This window comes from Lytechinus variegatus, chromosome 6 (assembly GCF_018143015.1).
Source record: "Lytechinus variegatus isolate NC3 chromosome 6, Lvar_3.0, whole genome shotgun sequence".
NCBI lineage: Eukaryota > Metazoa > Echinodermata > Echinoidea > Temnopleuroida > Toxopneustidae > Lytechinus > Lytechinus variegatus.
The window spans coordinates 7,726,167-7,753,559 of record NC_054745.1 but is presented as its reverse complement, the minus strand read 5'-3'; the positions used below and the strand labels follow the sequence as shown (position 1 = coordinate 7,753,559).

The 27,393-nt window shown below is 37.8% G+C and overlaps 2 protein-coding genes across 2 annotated transcripts; both read right to left on the bottom strand.

Annotated features, from left to right (window-relative positions):
* Positions 1-127: 127 nt before the first annotated feature.
* On the bottom strand, positions 128-4,554 carry LOC121416779 (the record flags this gene model as incomplete). Its single annotated transcript, XM_041610253.1, has 5 exons — positions 128-692; positions 1,368-1,583; positions 2,236-2,337; positions 2,772-3,047; positions 3,363-4,554. Coding segments are annotated over 5 exons (2,058 nt in total), but the record flags the coding sequence as incomplete, so codon positions are not given.
* A 9,197-nt stretch (positions 4,555-13,751) lies between these two features.
* LOC121416486 lies at positions 13,752-26,292 on the bottom strand. The gene is made up of 6 exons (XM_041609975.1): positions 26,211-26,292; positions 21,785-23,021; positions 21,160-21,435; positions 17,742-17,843; positions 15,657-15,869; positions 13,752-14,610 (listed from the first exon to the last, which is right to left on the bottom strand). The coding sequence occupies exons 2-6, from the start codon at positions 23,007-23,009 to the stop codon at positions 14,339-14,341; spliced, it is 2,088 nt and encodes a 695-aa protein (XP_041465909.1). The 5' UTR covers positions 23,010-23,021; positions 26,211-26,292; the 3' UTR covers positions 13,752-14,338.
* Between the last annotated feature and the right edge of the window lie 1,101 nt (positions 26,293-27,393).

Genomic DNA, 27,393 nt, shown 5'->3' with positions numbered 1-27,393 from the left:
TGCATCTAAAACAATAATAATAATAAATGAAATAGATACATAGAAAAAGTATAAATAAAATTACAATTTTGAAAAAAAGATAAAAAAAAAAAATGGTTCCCCTCTAGATCCGCTTCTGGCTTTCAAGTCAAGCTGCCAGAGAAAGGACAACAAGGTGATAAACATTTGATGGTCTTGACTGATTAAGTTTTTGGCATTGGGGCAAGTTGCTTCTTGAGTTGTTGTAACAGGTCCGTTACAAATATAGCGTGATGGCAGTGACGCAAATACTGCGTGACTAATCAAGACTTTCAAGGGCAGCTGCGAGAGGAAGAACTTCAAGGCAATGAACATTATTGTTTCCTGAGTTGCCGGTACTGGGCACGCTGATGGTACCGTTGGTGATATCACGTGATCGACAGTTACGCAAACACCACCTGACTATTCAAGGTTTTCTAGTGCAGCTGCGAGGGAAAGAACGTCAAGGTATGGAACCTTCAGATCATCTTTCATGGACTGGTAGAACGCATGTGGTACTGTGGTAAGCTGTTTTTTGAGCTGCAGCAACTGAGTTCCGTTGATGGATTTAAGCGCTTTGTTACGTGATGTGACGTTGTTCGCCGCCAGCCAATCCTGGACCCTCTTTGAATCCCATCCGGGTACTTGTGATTCTGTTGGGGGTGACTTCGGTTCCTGTTCCGGCAATTGTGACCCTATCAAGAAACAGGAATTCAATCAAAATTAGAATATCTGTATCCGACTTTGCACATATGAAAGCATTGGAGAACAGGTAAAGATGAAACTCGGCATTTTTCAAAACTTTTGCAATGGGAAATCGCTAGTATTACGTAAATACAATGATACAGAGGTGAAAGAAATAATTGATAGACATTCAACTATTGTATGAAAAAAAATGCAATAGATTTTATTTCTATATATTACGTATGTGTGTGTGTGTGTTTTAGCACTCTCCCATAACATACATAATAAATGTGTTTAGTTTATCCTAGTTCAATGTCCATAAGCGTACGCCGTGGAACAGGTGGGTGAGGGGGGCTATTGCATTTCTTACCAATGAACTTGTTAAAACCCGACCATTTCAAAACATGACCTGAGCTCCGTAACACAAAGATTAGCGATAAATAGCAAAATGTACTGACCAATCAAGATCAATGTTACACGGGCACTTTACTTTAATTTACTGACCAGGAACTAATCAGAAGCGTTCTTACATATTTTCTATTCATCGCTAAGCGTTGTGTTACGGGGCCCAGATCGTCAATTTCAAATTGAACATTCTGCATTTTCCCTTCGCTTACAGCTCGTACCCCATGGGCTTTTTTTAGGAAGGGGTAGGGAATAGGGTGCATAGATTCAGAATCACATACCTGTCGTTGTAGCATTCACCTTCGGGATTGTTTCTTTCTGCACAGCGAATTCTTTTTCTATGATGCTAGGAAGCACTTCGGAGACGAACTCTGCTTTTTGTACGATGTAGTATATCTTCCCGGCCGTAATACCCCCTAGCCAGCCAGAAGGTTTGAAGTCGGCCTTAACTTTCACTGGAATAATCTTCTTCTTGCATTCATATGCATAAGACGCTTCTGAAATTATCAAATGAGAGTCTTTGAAATAAGTAGTAACTTTCAATACGTATACGTTAATGATGCTAGGGTGATCTATGTTTGTTTCTTTTTAATTACCTGCCATGCATTGTTGATGCTGTCGATTGCAATAGTGAAGAGGAAGATAATGAGGATTATGGTGATGATTATAGTGATGATAAAGATGTTGATGATGATGATGATGCGTGATGATGATGACTGTAGTAATGTTTGTGTCGACTGAGATGATGATGATAATGATGACGTTGGTCATGATGATGATGATGACGGTGATAATGATAATGATGGTGTTAATGATGACGATTATCATGGTCATGGTGATGATGATGATGATTATGATTATGGTGATGATAAAGATGGTGATGATGATGATGTGTGATGATGATGACTGTAGTAATGATGTGTGTCTACTGAGATGATGATGATAATGATGACGTTGGTCATGATGATGATGATGATGGTGATAATGATAATGATGGTGTTAATGATGATGATGATGATCATGGTCATGATGATGATGACGGTGATAATGATGGTGTAATGATGATGATGATGATAATTGCAGTGATGACTGATGTTAATTGCGATGATGATGAGGAGGAGGGTGAGTTTGAAAGGAGAAAATTTTCACCTGTTCTGCAGTCTTGACTATCTTGGTAGCCACTTGTAATACAGGCAATTATCATGTCAGCATTCTCTACAGCATCTGCCATCGCTCCAATTTTATCACCCACTGAAACAACAAAAAATGTACCATAAATGTTTGCGACATTTGGATGTATTGAAGAGAAATTGATTCTTGAAAAGACAACCACAATTAGAAATATCACATGTAGAAGAATAGAAAGGAAATGAAGAAAAAGGAGATGATGATAAAGAAGAGAAAGAAGAAAGGGGATATGGAGAATGCGAATTTAGAAATGAGTGGATGGCAATAAAGGCCTGGGTGACATAATTCCTGACACGTACATCTAAAAAAAGTTGTTCTTATTTTACCACAGTTAATGTAAGGACATCATTATGGATTTTAAGATTGATCTTGGGCCCATAACAAAAAGCTTAGCAATTGTGGTATAAAATGGTTTTACGGTTGACCTGAATGTAATTTTAATTGTGAAAATTTGGCGTATAGTTGCTAATCTCTGTATTAAGGTTCCCTGGACTTACTCATATGGTCCTCATCCATCCACACAGCGTATCCCCTTTTACGAAGCTCCTTCTTGAACTCACGCATCACAGGTTTGGACGGGTGTTCCCATTTGTAGCTGAGCATGATATGTCCAGTTGACTTTGCAGTGTCGGATGGCGCCCTCTGCGGTGACCCATCGTCGGTTTTCTTGCTCTTCAGGTTTTCAGGAAGTCTGGATTCGTAGATCTCGAAGAGAGCTCCCATGCAGGCTGTACGGAGTTTTTCGTGCTCACTCTGGGAATACTCAGTCAGATCTAGTAAAGTGATTAAATTCGTAATGTTTAAGCCACAAACAATAAAGAAACTAGCACTTTGTGCTTAGGTTTCCAATTTTGTAACTGAACTATCTTTGAGTTGACACTCTTGCCTTTGAATTATTCTAAATAAACGGGATACACCAAATCGGTTAATTATTACTCATGCTTTCCAATGGATCGCTAGGCCAGCTACTTATGATGTTTAAATTTACTTGTTCATGCTGCGTATATACAAGACATCTTTGCCGATTATTTTATTATAATAGGTTTCAATGTTAGTGTGACAGTTCATAATATTTGAAAGGTACTCACTGTATATGATATCCTGGTCTTTGCGAAGTTTTTCTTTATTTTCCTTGAGGAATGCCAGTCTCCAGATAGTATTCGCGGCAGAGGTCTTCTCTTCGATGGTACATCTTGGTTTGAGCAATTTCCCTAGAAGGTATATCCCACCTTTTGCAACAATGAGCTTTTTGTTGTTATCATTGATGGCTAGATCTTCTACGGATTTCACGAGCTCTTCTGCATCAAGAGTTATTACGGTGACAATGTTCTTCTTAGATGTTTGTCTTTTAGTTGAGGTCGTATGATCTCGATTTGAGAGGCATTTCCTCAAGAGAGACAATAGAAATGCAATGCATCTGGTATTGGTGGTTAGCTTGTCGGCTTCTTCTTTCTTCACTAGCTTAGCCAACGCCATGAACGCGATTGTCTGGGTCAGACTTCCTCTTGACTCGCCGAACTTCTGAAGAGCGGGTACGATTCGGTGGTGCCTTGGAGCCAATGCCCTCACTCTCATGCATGAATTGTCAAGTACGTTCATTGCATTGAAGACTAGATCATCAACCCATTTATTTCTGGAGTTTGAACCCTCGATCAGATGTAAAAACCAGTCTGATATCAACGCCAGGCACCCGTCCTTTTCCATTTGCAGACAGAAATACTCGGACTTATCGGTGAAGTTAAAACTGGAGGTTAACAGTGCAATATAAAACGTGAATATCGTTTGGTTTTGAGACGTCAATTCTTCAGCATCAGCATCAGCATCCTCAATCTGTTGTAACAATTCCCCCTTTGACCATCTATAGCTAAACATTTTGCAGTAGTCCGTGTCAATGGCCAAACCGTCTGCGGCAGCGTTGCGGTCAATGTTCTTGTTCCGAGAAACTTGTTTGATACCCGTCATGTGCTCATTGCAAGAGTCACATGGGAAATTGTCACATTCCTGGATGTGCTGGATACCTTCCTTTACAGGGATAAGACATTGCTTGATCTCCTCACTAAACTCCTGGATTCGTTTTGCCTTCGCAGCTGTAAAGTCCACAAGCAGAACGTCTGTAATGTCAGCCAGGGTGTCAGCGGGAGCTGCCGGGTTGGATGGCTCAATTATTCCTTCCGGTGCTACTGGACCACTGTCCGCTTCATCGTGGCCTCCTACTTCTCGGCTGGCGTTTGAGTTTTCGACAGATGGAGGTTCTGCTAGCTTTTGCACTGGTGGGATCCTCCTCGTACTTGCAGAAGAACCCATCTTTAACATACGTCACGAAACCTATAAAGTCGTAAGAAAATAAAAGGATGCAAGTCATCATTATTCATTCAGGGGATAAAAAGAATGTCGGGTGATTAATTCCCTGAAAGTTGTTTTCTTAACCCCACCCGTCGACCCTCTCTGAAATGACCCATCTTGCCTTGAGATATCTTAAAGGGCAAGTTCATCCCGACAAAAAGTTGGATTGGATAAAAAGATAAGAAGAGATGGCAATATCTCGAATCTCGTCATGTCTATATACATCTTCTAGAAGATGGCATAATCTTGGATCCGACATCTTTCCATCTTATCTCTTCTGTAATGTGTAAGATGTAGACATGACGAGATTCAAGATCTTGTCATCTGATCATCTCTTCTATAAGATATAGACATGATGAGATGCAATATTTTGACATCTGATTATCTCTCCCACGGGATGTAGACATGACGAGATCCGAGATCTCGTCATCTTATTCTTTTTCCTGAGAGATTTAGACATGACGAGATTATTATATCATTATTATTATTTATTCGGCATAATAAAACATAATACAACATATACAAACAATAGGATAAGGAGAGTCACATGGATACCGGGAAAGGAAAAAGATTAACTAAATAACTATAACCCGAAGGTCTTCCTTTCCAATCCATGTGACTTTACAAAGATAACATGCATGTGAACATCTGGTTGAACATCTGGTTGGCAATTTTAAGCTTCCATAGCTTCGACCTACTGGAAAACCTCGATAACCAATGATCTTGTTTATCAATTACCGTAAATTCATTGAGTAACTCAAAATTGAAATAAAAGCAACAACGTGACAGAAGTCTAGACAAAATAAATTTTCATTAAAAATGCAAGAAAATGTGTATAATATACATACAATTATATATCCTATATGGAACGGGTTCATACTAGCAGCAAAATATATTGCATTCCTCGCTGTTTAGACCCATTCCCTTATGTACGGTATATAGCCTTCATTGATGATGAGCCTTCGCAAATTGGCGAAATCTCTCTTCTCCAAACGCATTCGTCTATACACTGACAATAGGAATGGTGGTGTGTTTTTATCACTTGGCAACAAAATGCGGTTTGACGTTGTCCAGCGCCTTTCGGTTTCTGGGCATACTCGGTTAATCTCACGATGCCGTTTGCGTTGATGAAGTTCATTACTACGTGTTTACATGTATCATGCCTGTAATACGGTTAATGCATAGATATAGTAGTATCAACAAAATTTCAGCGACAAAAGCAGTTGTATCCACTTGAATGGTTATTAACATTTTGTAAATCTATTCTTTGTCATTACAATGATGATCACCATCACAACAATAGTAATTTTCATCGTTTATTATGAATTATTTTATTGCTGTTGTTCTTTTTGGGGTTTGGGGGTAGTTTATACGTTATAGTTGCATTTTTACCCGATAAATTCCATTATCATTGCCGGGTGCATGTCGGCGTAAATTTTAGTGAACCACACCAAAAAGTGAATATGTTTCAAGTGTTCAAGTTATGCCATGTTTTAGATATTTAATTATGAGTCAGGTAATATATACTACATTTAATAAGGTTTGCTTCTATGGGCTTGCCGAACTTCGTAGTTTTGTTGTCTACAATCAACACTCTGCATAATAAATGAGTGCATTTCGTTGTGGGGCTCAATGACTTTTCAGCACAACTGTATTTTAGCCAACTCAATATTTTGTGAGAAAATGTCCGAGTCAGGCAATGAATTTATACAAATTTCAATTCACTGGCTAAAAACCCGGTTAAATGCGCGTTATGACTGCAGAGATAAATCACCCAATGTATTTTTTTCTTGTCTATACTTTTCTTTTATTTGAATACTTTATTCTAGAATTTTACTGATTTTGTTCTTGATATTAACGGTGTAGTAGACGGTAAATACGGTCAACCACTTTCTCCTCCCATTATTACTAACAGCAGCAGTAGCGTCATTACATTTGTTAGTTGTAGTAGTAGTAGTTGTTGTTGTTGTTGTGGTCATGGTAATGGTTCTACTAGTAATAGTAGTCAAATTCGTAGTAGTAGCAGCAGCAGCAGTAAAAGTAGTAGTAGTAGTAGTTGTTGTTGTTGTTGTGGTCATGGTAATGGTTCTACTAGTAATAGTAGTCAAATTCGTAGTAGTAGCAGCAGCAGCAGTAAAAGTAGTAGTAGTAGTAGTAGAAGTGGTGGTAGTAGTAGTAGTAGTAGTCGTCGTCGTCGTAGTAGTAGTAGTAGTAGTAGTAATAGTAGTGGTGGTGGTAGTAGTGGTGGTAGTAGTAGTAGTAGTAGTAGTAATAATAATAGTAGTAGTAGTAGACGTAGTAGTAGTAGTAGTGGTGGTAGTAGTAGGTGGTGGTGGTAGTAGTAGTAGTAGTGGTGGTAGTAGTAGTAGTAGTAGTAGTGATGGGAGTAGTAGTAGTAGTAGTAGTAGTAGTAGGAGTGGTGGTAGTAGCAGTAGTAGTAGTAGTGGTGGTAGTATCAGTGGTGGTAGTAGTAGTGGTGGTGGTAGTAGTAGTAGTAGTGGTAGTATTCGTAGTAGTGGTAGTAGTAATTGTTGTTTTTGTACGAGTCGAACGTCGTATTACTGGTGTAGTAGAACTAGTATTTCATGTTGTTGTTTTTTATATGATTTGCCATTGGTACTCTTTATATCGTTCTCTTCAAAGTATAAGCTGGAGAAGAAAAAATATTAGTATTGGTGGTAGCAGTAGTAGTAGTAGTGGTAGTAGTTTTAAAAGTAGTATTTGTAGTAGTGGTAGTAGTAATTGTTGTTTTTTTACGAGTCGAACGTCGTATTACTGGTGTAGTACAACTAGTATTTCATGTTGTTGTTTTTGATATGATTTGCCATTGGTACTCTTTATATCGTTCTCTTCAAATTATGAGCTGTAGAAGAAAAAATATTCACTGGCTAAAAACCCGGTTAAATGCGCGTTATGACTGCAGAGATAAATCACCCAATGTATTTTTTTCTTGTCTATACTTTTCTTTTATTTGAATACTTTATTCTAGAATTTTACTGATTTTGTTCTTGATATTAACGGTGTAGTAGACGGTAAATACGGTCAACCACTTTCTCCTCCCATTATTACTAACAGCAGCAGTAGCGTCATTACATTTGTTAGTTGTAGTAGTAGTAGTTGTTGTTGTTGTTGTGGTCATGGTAATGGTTCTACTAGTAATAGTAGTCAAATTCGTAGTAGTAGCAGCAGCAGCAGTAAAAGTAGTAGTAGTAGTAGAAGTGGTGGTAGTAGTAGTAGTAGTAGTCGTCGTCGTCGTAGTAGTAGTAGTAGTAGTAATAGTAGTGGTGGTGGTAGTAGTGGTGGTAGTAGTAGTAGTAGTAGTAATAATAATAGTAGTAGTAGACGTAGTAGTAGTAGTAGTGGTGGTAGTAGTAGGTGGTGGTAGTAGTAGTAGTAGTGGTGGTAGTAGTAGTAGTAGTAGTGGTGGTAGCAGTAGTAGTAGTAGTAGTAGCAGCAGTGGTAGTAGTAGTAGTAGTGTTAGTAGTAGTAGTAGTAGTAGTAGTAGTAGTAGTAGTAGTAGTAGTAGTAGTAGTAGTAGTTGTAGTAGTAGTAGTAGTAGTTTTAAAAGTAGTATTTGTAGTAGTGGTAGTAGTAATTGTTGTTTTTGTACTGGTCGAACGTCGTATTACTGGTGTAGTAGAACTAGTATTTCATGTTGTTGTTTTTGATATGATTTGCCATTGGTACTCTTTATATCGTTCTCTTCAAAGTATAAGCTGTAGAAGAAAAAATATTAGTAGTGGTGGTAGCAGTAGTAGTAGTAGTAGTAGTAGTAGTAGTAGTAGTAGCAGCAGTGGTAGTAGTAGTAGTGTTAGTAGTAGTAGTAGTTGTTGTTGTAGTAGTAGTAGTAGTAGTTTTAAAAGTAGTATTTGTAGTAGTGGTAGTAGTAATTGTTGTTTTTGTACTAGTCGAACGTCGTATTACTGGTGTAGTAGAACTAGTATTTCATGTTGTTGTTTTTGATATGATTTGCCATTGGTACTCTTTATATCGTTCTCTTCAAATTATGAGCTGTAGAAGAAAGAAGGGGAAGATAAAGAAACACATCTGATGAACAAATGAAGCTTATGGTGTCTGTAAAAGTTTGAAAGGGGTGTCGTTTTGCTATTGCCCGAGGGTGTTGTTTATTTCATTAAAGAGGCTTATGGTTTGAGTGTTCTTCAGAAATTAATGCCCATTTCAATCAAAACAACTAGTTTCTTTGGCACCACTTTATTTCAGCTCCTTTATACGTAGTACAAAGTAATATGAGACAAGTACAAATTAACGGAATAACATTTTGAAAGAAAAGTAGTAGTAAAAATAGAGCATATTTAATGTAAATTGAAAATGATTTGTCCAACCTTGCAAAGTGTGGATCTCTTTCGAAGAGAAAAAAAGAAAATCATTCGGAACCAATAGTATACATGGTATATATATATATATATATGGTGCGTATCAAAAAAAAGTTTACACTTAGAAAAAATCCTGTAAAATTATACATTTGTAATTTCCTGAAGATTTTTCCACACTTTTACATTGGTACAGATCCATTTAAGCAAATGACGATATAACTGTCGAAAAATATTTCCGCTTGAGTGAGCACCACTCACTTTTGAAAAGTTAGTGAAAAATGATTTGCGCAGAACTTTGAAATAGTTATGCGGATAAAAGTAGACCTTAATCATGAAGAACATGTGAAATTTAGCTAGGAAAATTGATTTGAAGATATCTTTAACCTTATTGAACTTGTTTCTTTGCCAAAAACACTTTGAAGAGTGCATTGCGCCCCACCACACACAGAGGCCATCTTGACGATATTTGCTTTACACTGAGCTGTAATTTACATGAAATGGCTAAGGCTTGATTTTCATTTTGATAATCATTGTCAAGCTTGGGAAAAGTGTGGAGAAACAAGTATTAAATGAAAAATGAAATGTAAACCCACTTTAAATGTTAAAAACTTAGTGAAAAATGCTAGAGATGTCTGAAATAAACTTTTGTTCAGATTCAGTTATGTCCTAAGATCAAGATGGCACAAAAAGGTTGAAGGTTATGCTTACTAAGTGTTGAAATGTCAATTTGGGCGGCAAAATTGTTACAAGATGCTTGAATGTATCCGTTTTATTTCAGTTGACTAAAAGTGCAAGGGAAATGTATGAGAAATGTTTCGCAGGGTAAGTTTGATTTCGTCCTTTCCACTTTACACAGTGTGAAAACAAGCATTTCTGCGCAAACAGATTTCTACGAGCTTTACAAAAATGGACAGTGCTCACTCAAGTGTAACATTCTGTCAAAACTTGTAATTTCATTGGATGAGACCCAAACCTAAGATTGTATGTGAAATAAATACCACATGTTGTATATTTTTTTATTCCCAGGTCTTTTTTAAAGTGTAAACTTTTTTTGATACGCACTCCAGATACACTCAGCAAAAAAAATTCTTGGAAACTTATAAAAGTTATAATACTCCATAGTGATGTTTGATTGAATGCAAATTATTGTATTTAAAAATGACCTGACAAGATTCTTCTTCCAGTATGACATGACATTTTCATGTGAACAGTCATGCATGAATTCATAAATGCTTTAAATAATAGCAATGTCAGTAAAAGAAAATTTAAACAGAAATGGCCATTCAAACGCTAATGATCATGGTCATCCTGTAGGCATACATTCAACAATGTCAACAGGCGTTTATCATTTGAATTGAATGCTTAGGAATCCATCATGAGATGGATCATTTGGACACTCACTTTCAAGATGAAACTTTCCAACCAAGAGCGTGCAAGAGCAATAGGAATGTTGCAGGGGTGGGCAGTCATTTAGACAAGTGGCTCGATATTTCCAAGTTTCACCAACAACAATTTCAAATTTGAACCAGCGGTATTTGGCTACTAATGAAGTTAGAGACCGCCCTAGGAGTGGTCGACCTAATAATAATAATGATGATGATAATAATAGCCACTTTTAATAAAGCGCTTTTCCCAGAATGGCCCAAAGCGCGTTACAGCATATTATTACCCCGGTCATTGGATTCATTTCAATCCCGCACCTACGGCCACCACCCCTGCAGAAGATTGGAGGATAAGGATAATTTTCTTTTGCTTATGCCAAGACACTGAAATTTGACATTTTTTTCATCGACTAACTTTGACTTAAAATTCAAGTGAAATAGTGATGAATCCAAGGTGGATAACTTTCTCTTCACTAGGAGTGGTATTTGGCTTTAAGTTTGCTTTTAATTTTTGCATGACTGTTCATGCATGACTGTTCACTTGAAAATTTCATGTCATACAGGGAGAGGGATATTGTCTGGTCATGGTGACATACAATAAGTTGCCTTTAATCAAATATCTATATGGAATATTTTAAATTTTATAAGTGTCCGAGAACTGTTTTGCTGAGTGTATAATGTTTGAAAAGATATGGGGTGTCTTAGAACGGGGAGGGTGTACGAGGCCGAGGGTCCATAGGCATACTTTCTCACATTGTACCTTATTACTGAAGATGTTTTCCTGCATCAATTGAAGACTCAGTGCAATTGAAGACTCAGTGAACTGAAATATACCATAGACCGTTTGGCTAGGTTGTGGATAATTACGATATTATGAAGAAAAAATATGGTGGGAAGACCCGCTCTGAATCTCAACGTTATTTCTCAAAGACCAGCAGCGAGAATAATGAGTACAAATAATAATTAATAACAAATAAACATTGCTATAAGGTTCAGGCTATCCCCAACATTCGGGATCGTTCTCAAAAGGACAGAAAACAGACAACAGGTTTTTGATTTGTACATGCATTTTTGTTCCTTTTTTTCACGTCCTGTTTTGGGGGCGACCGGTGACCCATTCTTGAGGTCACCGACATACACCTGGGCCCCATCTTGCAAAGATTTACGATTGATTCAATCAACCACAACTATGAAAAACCATCAACGTCAACATCTAAAGGGCGATTCCATGCTAGAAAATCACCTATTTTCACGGCATTTCTCAACCTATTGTCCAAACAAAGGAAGACCTTCAATTTGATTTGTGGTAATAATAGAGTTCTACTGGGTAGACATATTAAAAAAATGACAACCAACAAAAATATGCTGTCCATGGGTGAATTAAAGGTGAAAATGTTGCGTGTCGTTTGAGACATTTCTGAGTCCCGTACGACACACAATATTTTCGCCCGTAATTCAGCCGTAATCAAATATTTTTTGGTTGGTAATCAGATTTTCAAATTACAACCCACTAAAACTTTTTTATTGACAAAAAAATAATTGTTCGTTGCTCAAGCAATCTGCTAAGAGACTAGAAAATGTTGACAAATGTCCCGCACGACACGTATTAAATCATCCTAAAAGACATGTTGGGTCAACATGTTTTCTTGATATAATGTATGTTCATGCACTCACGGTTTTCTTGGCAATTTAGTATGGTCCTCTTTGTTTTCAAAGACATTGTGCAAGTTTTCTGAAGAAAGAATTATCACATTGAATGATTTCTATATACTTGAGTTTATGATCCGATCAATCGTAACTTTCCATAAGACGGTACAAAGATTTTCATTTGTTTAATTTTAAAGATAAAAAGGGTTATCAGTCGATCGTAATGTCACTTGTAAGTTAAGGACTGCTTTATGAAACATGCACCAGGACCCAGTTGGATTTAGAGCCATTTTCGAGAACTGCAAATAGATTTGTCGTGCATGAGGCGAGACAAGCTGAAGCGTTATTGAAAGTATCAGCGTTTCGTTAGCTGCAATTAATATTTTTGGGGTTTTTTTTTATTATGTTCACTAACTGGTATCGTGGTCGCTGTGAGATATGATTACTGTATTTACTAGGTGCTAGGCTTGATTTCAGTCTAAATACTTTCACATTTTATTAAGTTCATATGCAGCGGTTTTACTACTACTTTTTAACGTGGATGATCTGCTTCACGGGAAAGGGTATCTATTGTGGATCCAAGGTACATTGAAGACTTTGAAGATATGATACCAGTCCTATTAACTGCAAAGGCAGTGAGATCACATTCTCCTAAATGGTGACGTCACAGAGAGAAAAGGTTCAACCTCGTTTAGGATTTTTTGCCCAGTCCTTCACATCCGGGCCCCGTCTTACAAAGAGTCACGATTAATCCAATCCATATTGTCATATTGTCATATTTGTATTTTCTACAGGAAATTTGCACAATGTATTTTGTAAACAAAGGAAAGCAAAACAGATTTTCAAGAAAACAATGGATGCATGAATACACATCATAGTTAGAAAAGATTTTGAACAAACATGCATAATAGATGTTGATGTCGCTGGCTTTCCATAGTTGCGATTGATTGGATCAATCGTACTCGTTGTACCACGGGGCCCTGATGAACACTAGTAAAGTTATATATATATATCTATCTATATATATATATATATATATATATTAGTTAGTGTCGAAATTCTGTCTTTCTGACGGTCAATCGGATCTCGGTCGGCCTATCCGCTAGCCCGTCTCTGTGGTCTAGTGGTTAAGGCACCGGCGTTCAAAGCTGGGGGCCCGAGTTCGATTCCCGGCAGAGACATTTTTTCGGCATGACCAACTTTTCCAAAGGGTAGATAGCTCTGGGGAACCTTGATTTAAGCTACGTCTACCATTGTTCTCTTCACCCATTTCTTTACAATATTTAAATAAAAGAGTTGCCAAAGCTGTTGTACATGTATAGCTTCACATAATTATATATATATATATATATATATATAGTAAAGAAATGGGATGAAGAGAACAATGGTAGACGTAGCAAAAATCAAGGTTCCCCAGAGCTATCTACCCTTTGGAAAAATTGTACATGTATAGCTTCACACATTTATATATATATATATATATATATATATATATACCATCCCAAAGACAATGTCGCAATGCTCAAAAATAATAACATACAGTGATGTAACACCCGCCTCAAATATGTAATCACTATCATGACACAGATAGGAGACCAGCGTAGAGAATGAGTAGCAATGGTCCCATTATAGAACATTGTGGAACTTCCCTGACAAGAGAAAATCTTCGGACAGTTGATGACTTTGTTTACAGTAGGGACTGAAGTAAGGTACTGTTTATTTTAAGATGCTTCCTAAACACTATATCTACCCGTATCAGAAGAGAGGGAGCAGGATGCACGTGAAGGCAGCCGTGTTTTTATGTGTTAGAGAGACAGAGGGGTCTGTGTGTCGCTGTTTTGAAAATTTGTACCAATCAGGTTATATTCCAGTGATTAACTTTTGATGCCAGCATTGCCAAATTCAGCTGCAGCTTCACCTCATAGTTGGATTGTCACTGCAAGCGCGCAAACCACTATACATGATTGAAATACCATCATATGGAATCTATCATAACCATGATAACAACTGTAAACATAATGTAATAATTACAACATATTCCATCTACTAGTCAAGGGTCTCAAGTCCAGCTGCCAGAGAAAGGACAACAAGGTGATAAACATTTGATGGTCTTGACTGATTAAGTTTTTTGGCATTGGGGCAAGTTGCTTCTTGAGTTGTTGTAACAGGTCCGTTACAAATATAGCGTGATGGCAGTGATGCAAGTACTGAGTGACTCATCAAGGCTTTCAAGGGCAGTTGCGAGAGAAAGAACTTCAAGGCAATGAACATTATTGTTTCCTGAGTTGCCGGTACTGGGCACGCTGATGGTACCGTTGGTGATATCACGTGATCGACAGTTACGCAAACACCACCTGACTATTCAAGGTTTTCAAGTGCAGCTGCGAGGGAAAGAACGTCAAGGTACGGAACCTTCATATCATCTTTCATGGACTGGTAGAACGCATGTGGTACTGTGGTAAGCTGTTTCTTGAGCTGCAGCAACTGAGTTCCGTTGATGGATTTAAGCGCTTTGTTACGTGATGTGACGTTGTTCGCTGCCAGCCAATCCTGGACTCTCTTTGAATCCCATCCGGGTACTTGGGATTCTGTTGGAGGTGAATTCGGTTCCTGTTCCGGCAATTGTGACCCTATCAAGAAAAAGGAATGCAATCAAAATTAGAATAGCTGCATCCCGGGGGGCACTCAGTATATAATGCATAGCGGGTATGTGCCGCGGAGGGGACCCCCATTTTTACACTCAAATTTCCGTTCCAAGGCATAGCAGTTTTGTCTTATTGAGAAAAAGAAGAAGAAATCCGCTCCAAAGCTTCGCATATTTTTCGTTGCGCCGTTCCGGTCGCGTTGATCTGCTATAGACATGATAGAGGGCTGCAATTTTGGTGAAAAGCGGCCGCAGACCACTGTCAGAGCATTGCTTCTGCGTGAGCGCACCCAGTGGCTGTGCCGCCGGCTAGCTGCATCATACACGCATGCCTGTATCATAGGGATGCATATCATGTTAAATACATACTAAACTGGCAATCCGATCCAAGGACCCCCGTTTTCACAAACATTTGTTTTCCGTTGCCCGTCCTGAGGACCCTCCTTTTTACAATAAGCCTGCTCCAATGCCCCCGTTTTTTCTCTTGCCCGCGGCACACCAGCACCATTTTTTGGGGTCGAGTGCCCCCCCCCCCCGGGCTGTATCCGACTTTGTACATATGAAAACATTGGAGAACACGTAAAGATGAAACTCGGCATTTTTCAAAACTTTTGCAATGGGAAATCGCTAGTATTACGTAAATACAATGATACAGAGGTGAAAGAAATAATTGATAGACATTCAACTATTGTGTGAAAAAAAATGCAATAGATTTTATTTCTATATGTTATGTATGTGTGTTTTAGCACTCTCCCATAACATACATAATACATGTGTTTAGTTTATCCTGGTTCAATGTCAATAAGCGAACGCTGTGGAATAGGTGGGTAAGGGGGGGCTATTGCATTTCTCAATAACGAATTTGTTAAAACCCGATCATTTTTAAAATGGTTAGAATTCTGGTAGAAACTTTGACCTGATCGTTGATTTCAAATTGAAAATTCTGCATTTCCCCTCGCTTATAGCTCGTACCCCATGGGTTTTTGTTAGGAAGGGGTAGGGAATAGGGTGCTTAGATTCAGAATCACATACCTGTCGTAGCATTCACCTTCTGGATTGTTTCTTTCTGCACAGCGAATTCTTTTTCTATGATGCTAGGAAGTACTTCGGAGACGAACTCTGCTTTTTGCACGATGTAGTATATCTTCCCGGCCGTAATACCCCCTAGCCAGCCAGAAGGTTTGAAGTCGGCCTTAACTTTCACTGGAATAATCTTCTTCTTGCATTCATATGCATAAGATGCTTCTGAAATTATCAAATGAGAGTCGTTGAAATAAGTAGGAACTTTCAATACGTATACGTTAATAATGCATTTGGAAAGGGGTCAACAGCAGACATCCCTTTTTCATTTTGGAATACTTCAACAGACCCAGTGACGTAGTCAACCCCAAAAGACCTGAGGAGGCCAGATATGGCATATCGGGCAAAAATCGCAAGAATTTCAGCACTTTCATTACAGATATACAATTTTTGGGCAGATTCTGACATAATATCCAGAAAATAATCTAATATTTTACCCGACTCTCCAGGGACTTATCCACGTAGAGTTATTCTATTGTTACTGGGGTGCTGAGCATTGTCAGAGCTCCACCAGTAACAATTAATAATCCTCCGTGGTCAAGTTCATGCTACTCTCTTTACTTTTATTTCCTTTTATCATTTTTATCTTCTTTTTGGTGTAGGTCGCGAAATAATTGCCCCCCCCCCCCTGATTTCTACGCCATAGCATAATAGCTCCATGCATAGACTATACAATGTTAGTGTAATATATAGAGTGTTATCTTACTTTGCTGTTTAAATTCCTAGAATATGTGGTCTGTTTGTTTCTGGACAAAAGGGTGGGTCTTTGTAATAACCTGTCATTCATAGTTGATGATGATTGCAATAATGATGAGGATGATGATGATGATGAGGATGGTGATGACAGAGGCGTCGATCCTGGGGGGGCAGGGGGGCGATCGCCCCACCAATGAAAATATTGGGGGCAAACATATCGTTTTGCCCCCCAATAATTCCGCATGTGCAAAAATAAAATAATATTGTAATGTTACACACAAATCAGCAAGCGAGATTGAAATACACAACTCGTTTTTTATTTAAAATCGTGCTCAAAATGTCCACATTTCAAATTGGACTATAAAAATTTTCAGCTCGTGCTTCGCGCTGGCATCATTTTTGTAGCAAAACCGATACTTTTCATGATTAAATAGGTGAATTAAATGTCCCGTTGTCAATTCTAAACTTCGAAAGAACTCTCGCTTCGATTTGCAATAATCTTTTGTCGGATATATATCTTGTTCTTAATTAAAAACGTCCATTAAACTGTCATTTTTTTTTCAGATCGCATCTATTGTTCTTTTAGATACCCATCTTAATTATTGGTACCAAAAATGCTTAGAAAATCAAGCTTTCAGGTCAGAATATTAAAAGATTTCAGCTCGCTCTCGGCACTCGCATTTTCTGTGTAGTGAGATATGTATCCTCCTCATGCATGTCATGAGTTACTACAAACAGTCCTAAACAGGTACCTTTTTGCTGTTGTTAGGTCAATGTGATATTAAATTTTAGCTCGCATTAATTTGTTGGTGAGATATGTGTCCCTTTCTCATGAGTATATACATTGTAGGTGTGTGTGTGTGTGTATATAGGCTCGTGTGTGTGTGTTTGTGGGTGAGTTTGTTTGTTTTGTGTGATCGAGCGCCTTTGGAACGTTGATTCATGATTTCGCCCCCCCCCCCCCCCAATCTGAAAAATAGATCGACGCCCCTGGGTGATGATGATGATGATGATGATGATAAGCATGGTGGAGGTGTGATGATGGTGTTGCTGGTGGTGATGATGATGATTTTTTTCAAGCAATCTGCTTATGATGACAATTCTTCTCCTGCAAATTGTGAATATCATATAGTTAATCATTTTCGTCTGGAATTATCTTTTTAGTACTCTGTATTTATAATTCATGCCGAAAATGCTAACATATTACGTTTATTATGTTATGAAAAATGTATTATACGAATGTTATGGATGCAGAAGAAAACAATAAATCAAATCAAATCAATGATGATGATAATGATGGTGGTAATGATGATGATGAGTGCGAAAGGAGAAAATGTTCACCTGTTCTGCAGTCTTGACTATCTTGGTAACCACTTGTAATACAGGCAATTATCATCTCAGCATTCTCTACAGCTTCTGCCATCGCTCCAATTTTATCACCCACTAAAAACAGAAAGAGAATTAGGGAAGAAAAAAGATGATGATAAAGAAGAGAAAGAAGGAAAGGGATATGGGGATGGTGAATTAGGAAATGAGTGGATGGCAATAAAGGCCTGGGGTGGCATAATTCCTTACACGTACATCCAAAAGTTCTTCTTATCTTACCCCCGGGGGGCACTCGATCAATAAAGCGTTAGGGGTGTGCCGCGGGCGAGACAATAAAACGGGGGCCTTGGAGCGGGATTATTGTAAAAAGGAGGGTCCTCGGAACGGGCTTCTGAACTACAATTTTGTGAAATCAGGGGTCCTTAGAACGGATCGCCAGAGTGTGAGTGCGTGCGTATGCACCCCTATGGAACGGGGATGCGTGCATTATGCAGCTAGCGCGGCCTTCGCCGGGTGCTCTCGCGCAGAGACGATGGTCGGACAGCGCTCGGCGGCCGCTTTTTACCAAAATTGCAGCAGATCAATGCGACCGGAACGGCTTTCTTTGTTTTTTTGTTTTTTTTTTAATATGCGAAGCTTTGGAGCGGATTTCTTTCTTCTTTTCTCTCGATAAGAACAAAATGCTATGCCTTGACACTCTTGCATTTACCAAAATTGCAGCAGATCAATGCGACCGGAACGGCTTTCTTTGTTTTTTTTTTTTTTTAATATGCGAAGCTTTGGAGCGGATTTCTTTCTTCTTTTCTCTCGATAAGAACAAAATGCTATGCCTTGGAGCGACTTTCTTTGTTTTTTTTCTCAATAAGACAACAATGCTATACCTTGGAACGGAAATTTGGGTGTAAAAATGGGGTTCCCCTCCGCGGCACATACCCACTATGCATTATATACTGAGTGCCCCCCTGTTACACCCACAAATGTAATAATCGCCCACAAATGTAATAACGCCCACAAATGTAATAACACTTTACCCACAAATGTAATAACGCCCACAAATGTAATAACACTTTACCCACAAATGTAATAATTTTTGATCGCCCACAAATGTAATAACACTTTACCCACAAATGTAATAATGCACTTTACCCACAAATGTAATAATGACTTTACCTACAAATGTAATAAATTTGAAGTGATTTTTGGCGAATTCGTTCTAAACTAATATCCTATATTAATGCGTTCATATAGCACAAAAGTTCAAAGTCTTTTTTCCAGACCCGGTTAATGAAATATTACAGTACAAGTCCAAGTCTTTTTCCAGACCCGGTTTTTCAAAATTATAATATACGTCCAAAGTCTTTTTACCAGACCCGGTTGTTTCAAAATTATAATATACGTCCAAAGTCTTTATTCCAGACCCGGTTAATTAAGAAATTATAATGCAAGTCCAAAGTCTTTTTTCAGACCCGGTCGTTTCAAAAGTTATAATATACGTCGGTGAGGGGTAAAGACAACACTCTATAAAGCCCAATCATTTAAGTGAGTTTAAGTTTGAAGATTGGTCTCAGCTGTCATTTTTTCAATATTTCTTTATCTTTTAAATAACCGGGTCCAGACGAAAGACTAAGCATAATACTCGTGTTATTCCACAAGAATAAGAATATGAGTCTTTTGTTTTTAGGATTGTTTAAATCATTTTTAAATCACCGGGTCTGGAATAAAGACAACGCTCTAAACATGTGCTTTTATACATGCATGGTCTTAATATGGAGGATTGTTGGTTCTTAGATTCGTTGTTGGGGTTGAGTTTTATTGATTTTTTATTCCTGAAATATTTGTGTCTGGAGGAAAGTCGATCTTCGACAATCGGTCTTCATGTTGTTCCACAGTAATTAGATTATTGGGTATTCGTTTTAGAATATTTGTAAAAACTATTTTATTTTTCAAATAGTAACCAAGTCTGGAGAAAGGATGTCTGCTTTACCCACGCGTTATTACAATGTTTTGTAGGGGTAGTAGTATTATTTAAAAAAGGACATATTTTTACTGGGTGAAACTTTGGAAATTTGGTCTTAGATTCGAAGTTTTTCAGTTACTTTTTTTTGATAGCCGGGTCTTGAGGAAAGAGTACGTTTTAAAACTCGTGTTATTCCACGAGAATAAGAATATAAGGTCTTATGTTAGAAGATTAATTCTTTTTCGTAACTGTTTTAGGTCTGGAATAAAGACAACACTCTAAACCTCTTTTAAAACAGGTTCTTAGGTTGAAGGTTTGTTTGGTCTTAGACTTTGATTTTTTTTTAATTCTTACTATTAGCATTTTTTTTAAAGAAAAAAATGGTCGGGCCGAAAGACTACGCTATATCCAGCATTAATAAGATTATGGGGTCTTTATACTGTTTTCAAACTGTTATTCATAATGTTTAAATAACAGGTAACCGGGTCTGGAGAAAAGACTACGCTTGATTCTCAATTTACTCTTAGTGCATTTATTCACAAGATACACCGTATAAGTTGAAACAACAACAAAGACATCAATTCCACCAGTTTTAATTAACTGGGTCTGGAGAAAAGACTAAGCTCGATTCCCATTTTTTCCACAGGAATATCATTATCGTATCTTAGTTTGGACATATACTATAAATTTTGAAATAACTGGGTCAAGAAAAAGACTTTGGACTTATTAAAAATCTTGAAACAACCGGGTCTGGAAAAAAGACTTTGGATTTATGTTATAATTTTTGAAACAACCGGGTCTGGAAAAAAGACTTTGGACTTATATCACAATTTTTTAAACAACCGGGTCTGGAAAAAAATACTTTGGACTTTTATTATATTTTTTTAACAACCGGGTCTGGAAAAAAGACTTTGGACTTATATCACAATTTTTTAAACAACCGGGTCTGGAAAAAAAGACATTGGACTTTTATTATATTTTTTTAAACAATCGGGTCTGGAAAAAAGACTTTGGATTTATATTATAATTTTTGAAACAACCTGGTCTGGAAGAAAGACTTTGGACTTGTACTTTGATGTTTTCTTAACCCGGTCTGAAAAAAAAGACTTTGCACTTTTGTGCTAGATGAACGCATTACTAGAGGATTTTAGTTTAGAACGGATTCACCAAAAATCCCTTCAAATTTATTACATTTGTGGGTAAAGTCATTATTACATTTGTGGGTAAAGTGTTATTACATTTGTGGGCGTTATTACATTTGTGGGTGCAGCACCTCCCCCCCCCCCCCCCGGGATTTTACCACAGTTAATGCAGCGATATCATAATGGATTTTAAGATTGATCTGGGGCCCGTAACATAAAGCTTATCAATCATGGTGTATTTTTTACGGTTGATTTCATTGACCTGAATGTAACTTTAATTGTGGAAATTAGGCGTATAGTTGCTAATCTTTGTGTTAAGGTTCCCTGGACTTACTCATATGGTCCTCATCCATCCACACAGCGTATCCTCTTTTACGAAGCTCCTTCTTGAACTCACGCATCACAGGTTTGGACGGGTGTTCCCATTTGTAGCTGAGCATGATGTGTCCAGTTGACTTTGCAGTGTCGGATGGCGCCTTCTGCGGTGACCCATCGTCGGTTTTCTTGCTCTTCAGGTTTTCAGGAAGTCTGGATTCGTAGATCTCGAAGAGAGCTCCCATGCAGGCTGTACGGAGTTTTTCGTGCTCACTTTGGGAATACTCGGTCAGATCTAGTAAAGTGATTAAATTCGTATTATTTAACCATTACCAATAAGGAAACTAGCACTTTGTGCATAGGTTTCTAATTTTGTAACTGAACTATCATTGAGTTGACACTCTTGCATTTGAATTATTCTAAATAAACGGGATACACCAAATTGGTTAGTTATTACTCATGGTTTCCTGGTTTATTCAATATAGATGTAAGGTCTAATTCCCAATGGATCGCTAGGCCGGCTACTTATGTTGTTTGATTTTACTTGTTCATTCTGCGTATATACAAGACGTCTTTGCCGATTATTTTATCATAATAGGTTTCAATGTTAGTGTGACAGTTCATAATATTTGAAATGTACTCACTGTATATGATACCCTTGAATTTGCGGAGTTTTTCTTTATTTTCCTTGAGGAATGCCAGTCTCCAGATGGTATTCGCGGCAGAGGTCTTCTCTTCGGTCGAACAATTTGGTTTGAGCAATTCCGCGAGGAGTGGGATCCCACCTTCTGTAGCAATGAGCTGTTTGTTGATATCATTAATGGCTAGATCTTCTACGGATTTCACAAGCTCTTCTGCATCTAGACTTACTACGGTGACAGTGTTCTTCTTAGCTGTTTGTCTGTTAATTGAGGCCTTGTGGTCTCTAGTTGAGAGGCATTTCCTGAGAAGAGACATTAGAAAAAATATGCATTTGGTATTGGTGGATAGCTTGTCGGCTTCTTCTTTCTTCACCAGCTTAGCCAACGTCATAAACGCGATTGTCTGGGTGAGTCTTCCTGTTGACTCGCTAAACTTCTGAAGAGCAGGTACGACTCGGTGGTGCTTCGGAGCCAACGCGCGCACTCTCATGCATGAATTGTCAAGTACGTTCATTGCATCGAAGACTAGATCATCAACCCATTTATTTCTGGAGTTTGAACCCTCGATCAGATGTAAAAACCAGTCTGATATCAACGACAGGCACCCGTCCTCTTCCATTCGCAGACAGAAGTACTCGGACTTATCGGTGAAGTTCCAACTGGAACCTAACAGTTCAATATAAAACGTAAATATCCTTTTCTTTTCAGGCGTCAATTCTTCAGCATCAGCATCAGCATCCTCGATCTGTTGTAACAATTTCCCCTTTGACCATCTATAGCTAAACATTTTGCAGTAGTCCGTGTCAATGGCCAACCCATCCGCGGCAGCGTTGCGGTCAATGTTCTTGTTCCCAGAAACTTTGTTGATAGCCCTCATGTGCCCGTTGCACGAGACACATGGGAAATTGTCACATTCCTGGATGTGCTGGATACCTTCCTTTACAGGGATAAGACATTGTTTGATCTCCTCACTGAACTCCTGCTTTAATTTTGCCTTTGCAGCTGCAGAGTCAACAAGCAGAACGTCTGAAATATCAGCCAGGGTGTCAGCAAGAGCTGCCGGGTTGGATGGCTCAATTATTCCTTCCGGTGCCACTGGACCACTGTCCGATTCATCGTGGCCTCCTACTTCTCGGCTAGCGTCTGAGTTTTCGACAGATGGAGGTTCTGCGATCTTTTGCACTGGTGGGATCCTTCTAGTACTTGCAGAAGAACCCATCTGTAGCATACGTCACGAAACCTATCAAGTCGTAAGAAAAAAAGGATGCAAGTCATCATTATTCATTCAGGGGATAAAAAGAATGTCGGGTGAGTTATTCGCTTAAAGGTATCGGTTAACTTTGTGAGCAGCCGATTTAAAAAAATTCTCAAACCAAGATGAAACGTGTGTACAAGTGCATATATTAGAACTAATAAACCCTGAAAACATCCATTATTGAGAATGAAAAGCTAAAACTACAAGGCAAATCCCGATTTTGTAATAGGTGTCTTATAGACGCCTGAATACTACACATAAGTGTATGGGATGAAATTAAGATGGTGTTTCCGGTCACTTTATATATCAAATTTTGAAGCACTAAATATTTATTTTCGAACGCAATTTTTTCTGGGCTTCATTTGTGTAACATATGACAGACACAGGTGACAAGTGTGACCTTCTAGCTCAGATTTTTAAAAAGTCAAACCAATGTTAACCAATCACTTTATAGTTGTTTTCTTCGCATACATTCGTAATTCCGAAGCTTCGTAATTCCGAAGGTTCGTATTTCCGAAGGTTCGTATTTCCGAAGGTTCGTCAATCCGAAAACGAAATAAGGTTCGTAATTCCGAAGGTTCGTTAATCCGAAAACGAAATAAGGTTCGTAATTCCGAAGGTTCGTTAATCCGAAAACGAAATAAGGTTCGTAATTCCGAAGGTTCGTTAATCCGAAAACGAAATGAGGTTCGTAATTCCGAAGGTTCTTCAATCCGAAAACGAAATAAGGTTCGTTAATCCGAAAATTAAATAAGGTTCGTATTTCCGAAAATGAAAATAATTCATTTTGGTAACAAAAACGATGCTGTCATTACAAGATTACACGATATTATGCAATGATAGTAATAACGTTCGATGATACATGCGTGTGTTGTGGCCAAAAGCATGTATTTCATTAAGAATATAGGCGCCCTGATCAAGCATAGGCTAATATCAATTTTATCTGAGCAATTGCTGCCTAAGCAAATGGTTTAAAGATGCAGGGGATCAAGTGTGTTTGTCGCGTGCGAGTAACCTCTAGATAATAGGATTTGTATTGGAGGGGATGTCATTTTTATTAACAGCTTCTGCTGGTAATAACAATTAAAAAAAATACTAATAATGATCCTTGTGAGATGTTGAAAGCGCGAATCGCAAGCTCAAACTAGTAGACATTTCATGTAACAAGACGTGAACTGAGCATTAAGAGCATTTTTTGTAATCGTGAGAAAGATGTATATCTTTCTAAGGAATCAATGCGAGGGCGAGCTGTAATTTGTTTATTTACTGACCTGGGGCCCTTTGCATAAAACTTTTTACCTGAGAAAACTTAGGTTGTTTTTACCGGAGTTTTTGCCCTGTGCCAAAGTCACTGGCGAAAAATCAGACTAACCTTAGTTTTCAGTTTTTACCAGAGTTTTCTCAGGTAAAAAGTTTTATGCAACAGGCTTCAGAAAGTAATATTTTAAGGACTGCATTTAGTGACTCAAGAAAAGAATATATATATCTAAATAATGAGAGCGCGAACCGTAAGCTTAAAATTTGTGATATTCCAACCTGAAAACTGGACATACTTTATTTTGTAACCAGGAATAGAATGAGTTCCTCAATAAACAATACTTGATGCGAGCGAGAAACGTGAGCCAAATTTTTCCGATTTTCCAACCTGAAAACTGGACATTCTAAGCATTCTTGTTAAAAAAATAATACCTGGGAGAACACTTTTCAGAACTGAAGTGGCTTCCCTGGGTAAATAATATCTATATCAATATTATCATTCTAGGCCTACATGAAATTTCCAAAAGTTTGAGCACGTTATTCGCTCGCAACATCTCACAAGGATGCCCTTTTAACAGTAATTGACCAAAAAGGCGAATTTTACATCTTCAGATTTGATATTTCCCCCAAACCGCTTGCTCGCTACGCTCGCAGAAATGAAACGTAAATATATAACTTATCAATCAGTGATCACTTAAAAATTTTGCTCAATTTAATTACTACAAAACACACAACCTCTTTACACAGATGATAATCTTATGGTGAAAATATCCGTTTGCACCAAATTGCCCCTATTGGCCCCTTTTTGCTTTGCCCTCCCCCCCCCCCACTGGTTGAAACACGCATCGTCTTCATGGCTAACTGCAAAAAGTTCTTAAAATGTCCCCTTTAGATCAGGCCAGAGCTTATATATTTAAAATTTCTGTTCGCGCTTCTTGCTCGCTGACGAGATTCAAGATCTTGTCATCTGATCATCTCTTTTATAAGATATAGGCATGACGAGATGCAAGATTTTGTCATCTGATCATCTCTCACACGGGATGAAGACATGAAGAGATCCGAAATCTCGTCATATAGTTTTCTTCCAAAGAGATGTAGACATGACAAGATGATTATATGAACATCTGGGTTGGCACTTTAAAGGACAAGTCCACCCGAACAAAAACCTGATTTGAATAAAAAAGGGAAAAATTCAACAAGTATAACACTGAAAATTTCATCAAAATCGGATGTAAAATAAGAAAGTTATGGCATTTTAAAGTTTCGCTTATTTTCAACAAAATAGTTATATGAACGAGCTAGTTACATCCAAATGAGAGAGTTGATGACATCAATCAATCACTATTTCTTTTGTATTTTATTATATGAAATATGAAATATTTTTATTTTCTCATCATTGTCATGTGAAATGAAGTTTCATTCCTCCCTGAACACGTGGAATTCCATTATTTTAACATTTTGTGCTTCAGGCAAGGAGGTCCTAATCGTCGAATTCGTAAAAATTGAAATATTGTATAATTCAAACTATAAAAAACTAAAGAAATAGTGAGTGAGCGACATCATCGAATCTCTCATTTGGATGTAACTGGCTCGTTCATATAACTATTTTGTTGAAAATAAGCGAAACTTTGAAATGTCATAACTTTCTTATTTTACATCCAATTTTGATGGAATTTTCAGCATTGTGCTTGTCTGATTTTTTTTCTATTGATTCAAATCAACATTTTTCTGAGGTGGACTTGACCTTTAAGCTTCCATAGCTTTGGCCTTCTCCAAATCTCGATAACCAATGATGCTGTTTATCAATTTCCATACAATGAATGAGTACGTCAAAATTGAAATAAAAGCAACAACGTGACAGACGTCTAGACAAAATACATTATTAAAAGTAGAAGAAAATGTGTATAATATACATACAATTATATATCCTATATGGAACGGGTTCAGACTAGCAGCAAAATATATTGCATTCCTCGCTGTTTAGACCCATTCCCTTATGTACAGTATATATGCTGCATTGATGATGAGCCTTCGCAAATTGGCGAAATCTCTCTTCTCCAAACGCATTCGTCTATGCACCGACAATAGGAACGCTCGCTGGTTTATACGTATCACTTGGCAACGAAATGCGGTATGACGTTGGCCAGCGCCTTTCGGTTTCTGGACATACTGGATAAATCTCGCGTTTGCGTTGATGAAGTTCATTACTACGTGTTTACATATGTATCATGCCTGTAATACGATTAATGCATAGGCATGATAGGTGTAGTAGTATCAGCAAAATTTCAACGATAAAAGCAGTTGTATCCTCTTGAATGGTTATCAACATTTATTTTGTAAATCTATTCTTTGTCATTACCATAATGACCACCATCACAGCCAGTCATTTTCATCGTTTATTATAAATTATGTTGTTGTTGTTTAGGAGGGTTGGGGGTAGTTTATACGTTATAGTTGCTCTTTTACCCAATGCAATCCATCATCGTAGCCGGGTACATGTCGTCGTGTTCGTTTTGTGGACCTCACCAGAAAGTGAATAGATATCAAGTGTTCACGTTTTGCTATATTTTAGAGATTTAAAGGAGAATGAAACATTTGGAACAAGAAAGATTGTGTGAAAACAGGAAAATCAAAGAAGCAAGTTATGAGCATTTGAATATTGCGATCACTAATGCTGTGGAGATCCTCACATTGGCAATGCGAAAAATATGTGTGATGTCACTTGTGAACAACTCTCCTCAATGTCCTCATTACATGTACTTTAATATATCTTTCACTCAAACTGCCTCTTTTATCACATCTATCGTTAGATCATGTATTCTTTCTTTTGGAGGGCATGTAATAAAGATTTTTTTTAAATACATCATGGATAAAGAGTTTGTATCACCATATGAAAAAGCGAAAAGAGACATTTGGGGGTATTTTATACAGTCCATCAAAGGGAAAATTGTTCACATGTGACATTACACATCCCTGTCGCATTGCCAATCGGGGGATCTCCATAGCACTAGTGATTGCAATATTCAAATGCTCATAACTTTCTCATTATTTGCCTGATTTTTCTAAAACTTTCTTCGTTCTTATTCTTTGATTCTTCTGT

Excerpts from the sequence above, each read along its gene's own strand:
- LOC121416486 (XM_041609975.1), bottom strand. The coding sequence starts at position 23,009 with ATGCTACAGATGGGTTCTTCTGCAAGTACTAGAAGGATCCCACCAGTG. Across the intron at positions 21,436-21,784 it reads ATTCAAGGGTATCATATACA|ATCTGACCGAGTATTCCCAA; the intron begins GTGAGTACATTT and ends TCACTTTACTAG. Across the intron at positions 14,611-15,656 it reads GAAGGTGAATGCTACGACAG|GGTCACAATTGCCGGAACAG; the intron begins GTATGTGATTCT and ends TTTTCTTGATAG.